Source organism: Peromyscus leucopus, chromosome 5, assembly GCF_004664715.2.
Source record: "Peromyscus leucopus breed LL Stock chromosome 5, UCI_PerLeu_2.1, whole genome shotgun sequence".
Lineage (NCBI taxonomy): Eukaryota > Metazoa > Chordata > Mammalia > Rodentia > Cricetidae > Peromyscus > Peromyscus leucopus.
In genome coordinates this window covers 113,641,261-113,653,516 of record NC_051067.1, presented here as the reverse complement: position 1 = coordinate 113,653,516, position 12,256 = coordinate 113,641,261, and the positions used below count along the sequence as shown (strand labels likewise).

Below are 12,256 nucleotides of genomic sequence, written 5' to 3'. Positions count from 1 at the left end.
TAGGCTCACTTCTTGCTAGCTCTTATTTCTTAAATTAATGTTTCTCTTCATCTGTGTTTTGCCTGAGGGTTTTTTACCTTCCTTTCCTTCTGTATGTCTTACTCATGTAGCTGGCTGACTGGCCGGCCAGCCCCGGGTATCTCCCACTTTCTGTCCTCTAGTTTCCTTCTCTCAAGCCTAGATTTCTCCTCCTACTTATTCTCTCTGTCTGCCAGCCCCGCCTATCCCTCTACTGCCCAGCTATTGACCATTCAGCTTTTCATTAGACCAATCCGGTGCCTTAGGCAGGCAAGGTAAAACAGCAACACACCTTTACATAATTAAGCAAATACAGCATAAGCAAATGTAACACATCTTTGCCTAGTTAAACAAATGCGACCCACCTTTACATAGTTAAAGTAATATTCCACAACAGTTCCACTCTGTTTTTAATGAATCTGAGCACTTCAGCTATCTCGTATAAGAAAAGATAGTGTTTACAGTTCTTACCTTTTTGTGGCTGGCTATTTCACTTAGCATAGGTTCTCAAGGTTTATCTCTGAATGTGTAGTATGTCAGAGTTTTCTTCCTTTTTAAGATGGACAATATTCCATTTGATAAAAATATCAGTCTTTTGTTATCTATTGCTTCTGCCTCATAGCTATGGGGAATGTTCAGGGTAGTTTGTATCCCTGCCCCCAGCACAGGATTTCATGTGGCTGAGGCTGGCCTCAAAGTCACTGTGTGTGCTCTGATTACAGACATGAGCCTTTATGTCCACTTTTGTTCTGCTTTTGAGACAGGGCCTGATCGGCCACCAGCTGTGGCAGCCCTCCTGCTTCAGCCTGTGGGATGTGGGATGTCAAGTGTGAGCGGGGTGAACCGTCATGCCCCGCCTTTTATTTAGTTTTTTGACATAGTGTCTTGGTATGTAGCCCAGGTTAGTCTCGAGTTTACAATCCTGTTGGCTCAGCCCTTGGCGTACTGAGATTATAGGCAAATGCTACTATGCCTGGCATTTTCTTTTTTCCTTTCTACTGGAGATTGAACTCAGGGCCTTTTCCATGTTAGTAAGTACTTTACCACTAAGGTATACCCCCAGCTCCCATAGTAGTTTTTAAACACTGGGAAGGTCCTGCAGCATTATACTGTGACTGTGCCTTGTTGTGGCTAGGAATAATGACAACATTGAGAGATTCTGATTCTTTTTTTTGAGATAGGGTTTCTCTGTGTTGCCTTGACTGTCCTGGAACTCGCTCTGTAGACCAAGCTGGCCTAGAACTCAGAGATCCGCCTGCCTCTGTCTCCTGAGTGCTGAGATTAGACGGGTGTGCCACCACCACCCAGCTATCTTTATTGTTTTTTTTTTTTAAAGGTCCTTAAAACAATGTTAATTCCAAATTCTCCTAGAGGAGAGAGAGAAATGTAAGCAAAGGGCGAGTGGCACTGTCTGGCTGTTGGTATACAGTGAAGCAGGCAGTGTTTGACTTTCGACTTCTTCTGTTTCAGAGACACGAGAAAACCTACTGTTGCGCTATCCGCTGTAGGTGAGTATGTCCACCCTGACTTGTCTTCCTCAGTCCCTTCTCACTCGTCCTGCTCACGACTCTGACTACTCACAGCCCATGCTCCATCGTGGCTGGGTGGAATTCTAAGTCCCATGTTCCGAGATGCTTACTTCAGGCTGAGTCCTGCCCTAACCCTGGTTTTAGGTTATCTGCAGTATTGTTCTATTAGCGTCAGTAATTGTCATCATATATCCAGTCTGCTTTACCGTCGTTCCCTTTGTGATTATTTTGAAGCAAAATCTGGATATTATATTACTTCTTCAAATATTTTATTATGTGTTTGCTCTCTGTCTCTGTCTTTGTCTCTCTTCTCTCTCTCTCCTCTCTCCCTCCCTCCCTTCCTCCCCCCCCCTCTCTCTCTCTCTCACGCACACACACACACACACACACACACACACACACACACACACACACAATCTCTGAGGGCTGGAGAGATGCCTAATTTGGCAATGTGCTTGCCTTCCAAGCATGGCACCCCAGTTTGGTCCCTAGAACGCATGTAAAATAAGCCTGGTACGTGTACCACATTTTTTTCATCCATTCTTCCGTTGATGGGCATCTAGGTTGTTTCCAGGTTCTGGCTATTACAAATAGTGCTGCTATGAACATAGCTGAGCATGATCTTTATGGTATGAATCAGCATTCCTTGGGTATATGCCCAAGAGTGGGATGGCTGGGTCTTGAGGTAGTTCGATTCCTAATTTTCTGAGAAACCGCCATACTGATTTCCACAGTGGTTGTACAAGTTTACATTCCCACCAACAGTGGAGGAGTGTTCCCTTTGCTCTGCATCCTCTCCAACATTGACTGTCATTGGTGTTTTTGATTGTAGCCATTATGACAGGTGTAAGGTGGTATCTCAGAGTTGTTTTGATTTGCATTTCTCTGATGATTAAGGATGTTGAGCATTTCTTTAAATGTCTTTCAGCCATTTGTAGTTCTTGTTTTGTGAATTCTCTGTTTAGCTCTTTAGCCCATTTTTTAATTGGACTGTTCAGTATTTTGATGTCTAGTTTCTTGAGTTCTTTATATACTGTGGAGATCAATCCTCTGTCAGATGTGGGGTTGGTGAAGATCTTTTCCCATTCTGTTTGCTGTCTTTTTGTCTTATTGACTGTGTCTTTTGCCCTGCAAAAGCTTCTCAGTTTTGAGAGGTCCCATTTATTAATTGTTGTGCTCAGGGTCTGTGCTGTCAGTGTTTTATTTAGGAAATGGTCTCCTAAAGAATGCCAATGCGTTCAAGAGTGCTTCCTACTTTCTTTTCTGTTAAGTTTAGTGTAACTGGATTTATGTTCAGGTCTTTGATCCACTTGGACTTGAGTTTTGTGCATGGTGACAGATATGGATCTATTTGTAATCTTTTACATATTGAGATCCAGTTATGCCAGCACCATTTTCAACTATACAATGGAAAAAAGATACTTTCTTTTTTCCATTGTATAGTTTTGGCTCCTTTGTCAAAAACCAGGTGTTCATATGTGCATGGATTAATGTCAGGGTCTTCAATTTGATTCCATTGGTCCGTATGTCGGTTTTTATACCAGTACCAAGCTGTTTTTATTACTATAGCTCTATAGTAGAGTTTGAGGTCAGGGATGGTGATGCCTCCAAAGGTTGCTTTATCGTATAGGATTATAAAAATGTGGTACATATACACAATGGAGTACTACTCAGCAGAGAAAAACAATGAAAGCATGAAATTTGCAGGCAAATGAATGGAACTAGAAAAAATCATCCTGAGTGAGGTAACCCAAACCCAGAAAGACAGTCATGGTATGTACTCACTCATAAGTGGATTCTAGATATAAAATAAAGAACAGAGCCGGGCGTGGTGGCGCACGCCTTTAATCCCAGCACTTGGGAGGCAGAGGCAGGCGGATCTCTGTGAGTTCGAGGCCAGCCTGGACTACCAAGTGAGCTCCAGGAAAGGCGCAAAGCTACACAGAGAAACCCTGTCTCGGAAAAAAAAAAAAAAAAAAAAAAAAAAAAAAAGAACAATCAGACCACAACCCATAGAACCATGGAGGCCATATATATAGCATGGAGGTCCCTAGGACGACTGTGGCTTATAATAAATTTCGGTTTTACTCAATTATTGAAAAAAAAAAATAGCCAAACGAATGGAAACATATGAACTATGAACCAAAGGCTGAGGGGCCCCCAGCTGGATCAGGCCCTCTGAATAGGTGAGACAGTTGATTGGCTTGATCAGTTTGGGAGGCACCTAGGCAGTGGGACCGAGTCCTGTGCTCATTGCATGAGTTGGCTGTTTGAAACCTGGAGCTTATGCAGGGACACTTGGCTCAATCTGGGAGGAAGGGACTGGACCTGCCTGAACTGAGTCTACCAGGTTGATCGCAGTCGGGGGTGGGGGTGGGGGTGGGGGAGGATTTGCCCTGGAGGAGGTGGGAATGGGGGGTGGGTTAGGGGTAAGGGGAGGGAGTGGGAGGGGGGAGAATAGGGGAACCCGTGGCTGATATGTAGAACTGAATGGTATTGTAAAATAAAATAAAGTTTTTTTAAAAAAAAAAAAAAAAAGCCTGGTACGGAATTGTGTGGGATGTAATCCCAGATCTAGGGAGGAAGAGACGGGAACCCCTGGGGCTGATTGGTGAGCTCCAGGCCAGTTGATGTCTCCCTGATCTCTGAGCACAGTGGCAGTGGCTAAACTAACTGTGCTGATGGGGGGGGGGGGGGGGATGAGCATCACTAGGGATGTGTAGGGCTGGGTGTGGTGATGCACAGAGGCAGGCATAGCTCTGTGAGTTCAAGGCCAGTCTGTTCTATATAACATAGTGAGATCTTGTCTCAAAGGAAAAGAACGGGGGTGGCGTACTGCCCACCCTGGGTTAACTCTAAATCTCGAGTCAGTGTTTCCCTAAGACAGTTGTGCAAAAACAACAATGGAAAAATAGAGTGCGAGGGGTCAGAGCGAGGCTTTTCTGCTGTCATCTGGGAGTCAGATTTTTGTGACAAGTCTGTTACCAATCAAACCCCGCCATCCCTGCTACTGTACGTGGCTCCTGCGGCTGCCCCCTTAGCGACGATCCCCTCCACAGGTGACTGTGGTCTCCTTCCCTTGTGTTAACTCACTTATTTGCAACTCTTTTCGTCTGTACTGGCGGAGGAGCCGGTGCCGCCCTAGAAACTGGAAGGATTCTCTGCTTCCGAATCAGAGCTCGTTGTCCAGCTCTCCTGGACGGGCTTCACTCTGCCTCAGAGAACCTTGAGGGCCGTGGCATTCTTCCCGTGCTTCTGTTTTTTTCTTTGCAGCCGGTGCCTCCCAGGTCAAATGGAATAAAAAAAACGCTAACTACCTTGCCACCAGCCATGATGGTGACGTCCGGATATGGGATAAGCGGGTGAGTGACCTGTCCCCGGTGACCTTTCTCCTGCAGTTGGTATTTAGTTTCCCCTAGAGGGTGTCATCGAGGCCCAGGACTTGTCTCAGTGGATTGAAGACTCCTATGGGGCATGGCAAATTGTCATTGTAACCAGAGGACATTTGCTTCTCACCTGAATAGCTGTTGAAGGAGGGAAGAAAACGAAGACATTGTAATCAGTAGTTAATACAGTAAACCTGGCCTGACCTAAGACAGAGCCCCATTTTACTGCTCCCTGAGCACATCAGGTATTCCCGTCCTTATACGGCTTTGTGGGTTGTTTTTTGTTTTTTGTTTTTTGTTTTTTTTTTTTTGTTTTTTTTTTTTTTGAGACAGGGTCTCACTGTGTATCCCTATGGGGCTTGGAACTTACTGTGTAGACCAGGACTGTATAGACCAGGCTGGCCTGGAACTCGCAGCCACCTGCCCTGCCTCTGCCTGCACACACGAGCTGCCACACCCAGTGTTCTTCATTCTCTCCCCTCCCCCTTACCACGTCCTAACCCAGGGGCTGACAGTAAGGCTCGAGCTGTACAGAGACTGCCACACACATTTGAAAGGGAAGCGGGAAGTGAAGCAGGGTTGGGGTGGCTCATCCCGTCTACTGGCACAGACTGCAGACCTGCTGGGGTGCACGGTGCAGTGTGCTGAAGTTGCTGCCTCCTGGGGCTCTCGGGAGAGGTGATTTCAAAAAACTGGAATGGCGTAGCAGTGCTTGTTTTTGTCTTCTGTATCTTTGGTCTGGTCTGCCATAGGCCGACAGCCCCCTTTCCTTCTCTTTTTCCTTTCTTTTTTTTAAATTTGTGATTGGTTTTATTCGTCACACACTTCAGGGTAAGTCAGTGTTCTTAAGAAGGCCAGGTTTGGTCCGCATGCCTCCAATCCCAGTGCTCACAGGTGGAGGGGAGGAAGGCCGAGTTCACATAGTTGTAGTATAATTTATTCAACTTCATTACTCCCTACTTACTGGTTTTAGAAGTTGCTTCTGACATTCTGGAGTTCTAAAGAACACTGATGCGAATGTCTCTTGTATCTAAATCTTTTATTGAATTTGGATTACCCCTTTAAAAAAGGAAAAGTTTAGTAAGTTTCTTTTTTAACATTTTAAATTATGTGTCGGGTGGGAGGATGTGTGTACACAGGTAGGGCTTTTGGATCTTAGTGCTCAGTCACTAGAAGACATATGTGTGCTCTTACCCTCACAGTTGAGGTTGGGTTCCTGTGACTGCCACAGTCCCCCTTTTTATGTCAGGAGGGGAACAGAAATGGTCCACTCTGAAAGGATGAGAAGTAGTCACTACCTGTATCTCTTAGTAAATCATACGTCAGGCCGGAGTGGGTAGAAATGAGACTGTCAGGCTTACTCACAGGGCGTGTGGAAGAGATCTGGGGACGTCTTCTGTTGTTGGGGTATTTGGTTTAAACAAAGAGAGCTTTTGGATAAAGAGTAGAGGCCGTAACTGTCCTGGCAGTGTTCAGCGTCTCCTCAGCACCCAGCAGCCTGTTCTGTAGTAGACATGCAATGCGTTCTTTCAAAAGTAACAAACCTGGTGTCATTGTGTCGCAGAAACCCAGTACAGCAGTGGAGTATCTCGCAGCCCACCTCTCCAAAATCCATGGCCTGGACTGGCACCCAGACAGCGAGCACATTCTTGCCACCTCTAGTCAAGATAACTCTGTCAAGGTGAGTCGTCCCCACCAGGGCCATTGCAGGAGCTGCATGTGGGAGGCGTCAGGAATGCATGACAGCACTTTGGAAGGAAGTGCCGTTTGCTAGTATGCCGGACATGCTCCCTGGGGGCCCGAGTGAGTCGGCCTGGCTCTCCGGACCAGCAGAAGTGATGGTGTGGCCGCTGACTGATGAGCTTCTGAATTTCTTCAGATTTTCTTTCCCTCTGAGAGCCAGAGACAGAAAGCATTTAGGAAAGACAAGTTTACCTGAGAAGAAGTTGTAAAGAAACCAGATGTCTACACAGAGATAACATCAAGGAGCAGCAGCCCACACGATTGTGAAAGCCACCAGGATTATAGTTTGTCTGCTCATGGTGGCCAGCCGTCAGTTCCTCATGCGATTCTATCTGTGAGAGATCTGGCCTCAGACATCAGCGTGGCCAGGATAGAGTTTTGTTAGTGTTCTCTAACTTAGGACCTGCTCAAGCTTTGTGTCCAGGAGCCCTGTCGTCTTTGACTCTTCCTAGAGACGGTGTGTCCCCTGTTTTCTGTCGCTGTGACACCAGCCTTGCGCCCTTGATCAAAGAGGTGGCGGGGCAGGGTGGACTCTGCCCCATCCTTCCCGTTGTGTTCAGGTCTCTGGCCCTGTACGTCAGGACTTGGGCACAGAGGCTGGTTTAGCACATGGTGATTATTATTATACGGTTTTATTGGATTTGCATAGCTGTAATCTTTCTGGTTTGGCTAGCTAAACTCGAGTCCAAGCCTTTCTATGTAAGGACTAAAAGTACTTCCGTCTGGAGGTGTGTGAATCCCCTGGCTCTGTGCCAGAGTTACTTGTTTGTTTTATTTTAGGTTTTGTAGGTTTCTGTCCCTAATCTCCCAAATTCAGGAGACAGAAACTTACCCCATTCTGCATTTGAAAAAAAGATTAGGAATGTCCTGCCGTGTTTGTAGTAAAGATTGGGTGAGATTAAAAAGTTTTAAATGTCTGTCTAAAAGCAGTAAGTTGTCATGGCCTGTTACCTGTTGTTAAATTACTTTTAAATGTTAAAGTAATGCAGGATTGAAACCTGTTATTTTCACCTTTGAACTACAATGGTTATTTAATAGGGGGTTGATCTGCCCTGTGCGGTCCTGGTGAAGTCTAGAAACCCTGCTGTAATGTTGATAGATGTCAAAGGAAGGGTTCTTTATGTGTCTGACAGTACATGGTTATGGGGGTGGACCTAAAAATACACTATTGAAATATTTCTTTGGAGGACGAAAAGCAATCAGTTTGAAGGCAATGCTTACTTCAATAGTTGAGTTTTTTTTTTTTTTTTTAAATGGCATTTATTTCACCAACTTTCTTTCTTGTAGTTCTGGGATTACCGCCAGCCTCGGAAATACCTCAATATTCTCCCTTGTCAGGTGCCTGTCTGGAAAGCCAGATACACAGTGAGTGAGCTACCCTACCTCTTGTCTGAAGCGTGCATTTTCTTGTTTTCTTTGTGAGACAGTTTTCTCCTGTTGTTTTGGTTTGAAGTATGGTAAATGCAGCAGTGGTGTTAGGTTCTTACCTTTGGAAGGCTAGCTATGTGTTCTGCAGAGAAGCAGGCTGGTGAAGATGTTTGCTCACCAAGGGTGGATCAGCAGGGTAGGACGGAGAAGCGGGGCCAGGGCAGAAATCCGGTGAACTACGGTAGAAAGAACCCTGGCTTTAGATTCAGAGCACCTGGTTTGGGGTCCAACTCCACCATTTAATGTTTTTGTAGCTGTGGAAAAGATACTTGATTTTAAGCAGTAATTTCTTTATTTGCCGAGTTGAAGGATATTTTTCACTCTGACCTTAAAATTTTTTGTTAAGGATTTGTGTTTATTTGTGTGTGTGTGTGTGTGTGTGTGTGTGTCTGTGTCTGTGTAAGTAGGTACCATGTGCATGTAGGTGCCCATACAGGCCAGAAGAGAGCTGGGGATACAGGCAGTTATGAGTCGGCCAACATGGGTGCTGGGGATGAAACTTGGGTTCTCTGGAAGAGCAGCAGCTGCTTTTAAATGCTGAACCATCACTCCAGCTCAAAGATTTATTGTATTTTATTTTTTGGTTTTTCGAGACAGGGTTTCTCTGTGTAGCTTTGTGCCTTTACTGGAACTCACTCTGTAGCCCAGGGTGGCCTTGAACTCACAGAGATCCGCCTGGTTCTGCCTCCCGAGTGCTGGGATTAAAGGCATGCGCCATCACCGCCTGGTTCTTATTTTTATTTATGGGTGCATATGCCGTGGGAGTGCAGGTACCTACAGAGGTTAAAAGAGGGCATCAGATCAGAGTTACAGGAGTTATGGGAGGTTGTGAGCTGCTGCTGTGGATGTTGGGAATGTTCTCTGGAAGAGCAGCAGGAGCTTTTAATTGCTTCTGTCTGCTCCAGCCCTGCCCCTCACTTTCATTATTGCAATAATATTCGCCATACTAAAGTGGACAATTCTGTGGCATTTGGAATATCACAATCTGCCTTCCACTTGAAATAATGTATATGAATGTGCTTTATAAATCACAGAATGCATATGAATGTGCTTTATAAATCACAGAATGCTACAAATAGGATGTTATCCACCTCCAACCATTTTTTCCAGGGCCACGTTGATAGCTGTGAGTCAGAGATAAATGCATTTCCTTTAATGTCACTTTGAAAGCAAGCTCAGGGATGAACAAAGCTACATTTATGCATTAGTCTATCATTGTGGGACTTTGTGGAGCAAAGAAGATAATTGGACATTATGTTGTTTTTGCATCTGGGATCACTTGCCAAGAAATCAGACACTGTTCTTAGGAGCTGACATCTCTGGGTTCATGTTTGCTTTAAAAAATAAACATGAAAGTTGGGGAGTGTTATTGGGAGGAGAGGGGAAGATAAATAAGTGTGCTCTTGTGTAACTATGCTTTTTCCCTGAAATAACAGAGTCTAGATATAAGTCAAATGGGCCCCTCAACTCCCCGACAGACTGCGTTTTGTAGTTCTGGGGTTACTCAGTGTCACACTGAGGCAGTGAGAAGGTGATGCTTCATGGAGATGGTGTCCTGACCTTTCTGCATGCAGATTTTCCCAGTGAGCCTTGCATGCTCATTCCTGAGGAGGAACTCATAGAGAGAGTAGGTAGGACATGGAATAGAAAGAGCCATTTGCTTACTGTAGGGTTTTCAGAGTTATTGTTAATTCTGCCAGGCGAAAATAAGACCACTACCTCAATTTTGAGCCAAATTTGAAGGAAGCTTTAATTAAATACTAGCCAGGATGATGGACTCTGGCCAGGTCCATTCCAGGGTTCCCAGAAAATGGCCACAAGCTACTTTGGCCAGGTACTTATAAAGGCAAACCCACAAGGCTACATACTTCCTGCCTTCGTCCAATTGGGGACAAGCATACATCCTGACATACTTCCTGCCTACATACGATCAGGCACATCCGGTGCAGCTGGGTCAACCAAACTTGTGTAGAGAAGTAAAAACATGTAGCTTGTCCTCGTATATGAACAACAGCCTCCAGCATCGCAGAAAGTACCCGTTCTTGGGCCGGGGGCTTACAGGTTAGAGGTCTTTGTTTTATGGATCTCTTAGGCACAGTAATTAAAACTTAAAACATAGCTTTGATTCTCATATTATCCAAACATTTGGCTCAGCCTTATTTCCCATTGATGTGTTCCATTCCATTACCAGAGAGAAGGCTGTATGCGGTAGACAGCTTATGGTATTTGAGAAAAATTTCCCCAAATGAGTTTGAGCCTTTCATAATTTTTCTTTTTAATTAAAGATAGGTTCTTATCCTGGTGGTCATGGCACACACCTTTAATCCCAGTACTTGGGAGACAGAGGCAGGTGGATCTCTGAGTTTGAGGCCAACCTGGTCTACAGAGTTCCAGGATAGCCAGGGCTACACAGAGAAACCCTGTCTTGAAAAAGGCAAAAAGTAAAAAGAAAAAAAAGGTAGGTTCTTTCTATATAGTCATGACTGGCCACCCTGGAATTTGATACGTAGACCTGACTAGCTGCAGACTGCGGCAATCCTTCCGCTTCTGCTTCCTCAGTGCTAGTGTTACCAGCCTGAGCCACCACGCCTGGTGTCCGTCGTATAGTTTATTTTAGTCAGGAAGAATTCCAGCGTTGCTTTTACCTGATTCTCCATGGACTAATCACGGCTTTCCCCTTCTTGGCTGCAGCCGTTCAGCAACGGCTTAGTGACCGTGATGGTCCCTCAGCTGCGGAGGGAAAACAGCCTGCTCCTGTGGAATGTCTTTGACTTGAACACTCCAGTTCACACCTTTGTGGGACATGACGATGTGGTCCTGGAGTTCCAGTGGAGGAGACAAAAGGAAGGTGAGTGAGGAAGGTGGCTGTCTTGTCTTCTGAGCTCTGGTGGACAGCCCATGGAAGCAGTCGTTTGGTCTAGTGAGGAGAACAGGGCTGGCTTTAGCAGCCAGGGCACAAGGAGGGCTGTGTTCAGTCACAGGTGGATAAAGGGAGTAGGTCGCATTCTCTCCCCCCAGTTCTCTTCTCCAGCTTCCATTGTAATTTCTCCTGCTTGGAGGAGATCTGCTCCTGTGAGAGGCCGGGAGGGGTTTGTTGTTGAATCATTGCAAGGGTCAAAGACAGCGATTCTCAACCTGTGCTGTCGGTCATGACCCCTTTGGGGTTATACTATCAGATATCCTGTAGATCAGATATTTATAATACAATTCATAACAGTGGCAAAATTACATGAAGTAACAACGAAATAATTTTATGGTTTTAGGTCACTCCAACATGAGGAACTGTATTAAAGGGTCACAGCATTGGGAAGGGCAGAGGGGCTCATGCCTTTAATCCCAGGGCTCGGGAGGCAGAGGCAGGCGGATCTCTGAGTTCGAGGCCAGCCTGGTCTACAAAACCAGTTCTAGGACACACAGATACACAAAGAAACCCTATCTCGAAAACAGACAAAACCACCCCTCCCCTTGAAAACAAACAAACAAACCAATAAACCAATAGCAATTTTCCTCCTGCCCTCCCTCTTCTCCTCCCTTCCTTCTTGTCTCTTTGTTTGTTTATTGATTGATTGTTGCTGGAGATCAAACCTAGGACCTCACACTTGCTACTGAGCTATGCCCCTGTCTTTCACTACCAATTTGTGAATTCCTAAAGCTAATTGTCTGGTTTTTTTTTTTTTTTTTTTTGAACCTTCCATAATTGAATTATCCTGGATGTTTTTTAAATTTGCCCTTCTTTCCAAGCTAATGTTGCTCTGGTGTATTTTTACCACCATGTCTTCTCATTTAGTTTGCATTGGACCACCTTGCGCTTGGGCTTTGGTCTTCACTGTGGGGAGGGCCCAGGCTGTGGTAGCTGCGGGAAAGGATGCCTAGGAGAGAAGCAGCAGTCATAGGGCTTGGGTGTTGCTGAAGACCAAAGGAGTGTGAAACACAAACATCTAGCTGGGCACAAAGGAAGCTGTTGGATGAGTAAGAGAGAAATTCCAAAGTGGGCTGAGACGAGAAGCCAGATCTCTAGGTAGCGTAAGTTAGGCCGCAGGGACTGGGCTTGTTACTTCCAAGACAAGGAGTGGAATGGGCAGTTGGGGAAAGCAGGGAGAAGATGCCGGAAAGGAGGTCAGTGGGAGAGCAAGGCCTCCTGGGAAGAGTGGG

The 12,256-nt window shown here is 45.4% G+C and overlaps 1 protein-coding gene across 5 annotated transcripts in view; it reads left to right on the top strand.

Moving 5' to 3' along the window:
• Wdr59 (WD repeat domain 59) overlaps window positions 1–12,256 on the top strand; it is a 76,652-nt gene that overhangs the window by 27,231 nt on the left and 37,165 nt on the right. For all 5 annotated transcript variants that reach the window (XM_037206284.1, XM_037206282.1, XM_037206281.1 and 2 more), the window contains exons 6-10: window positions 1,489–1,526; window positions 4,821–4,909; window positions 6,498–6,614; window positions 7,964–8,041; window positions 10,796–10,952. In XM_037206284.1, the coding sequence (XP_037062179.1) occupies window positions 1,489–1,526; window positions 4,821–4,909; window positions 6,498–6,614; window positions 7,964–8,041; window positions 10,796–10,952 (479 nt within the window). The remainder of the gene's footprint in view (window positions 1–1,488; window positions 1,527–4,820; window positions 4,910–6,497; window positions 6,615–7,963; window positions 8,042–10,795; window positions 10,953–12,256) is intronic.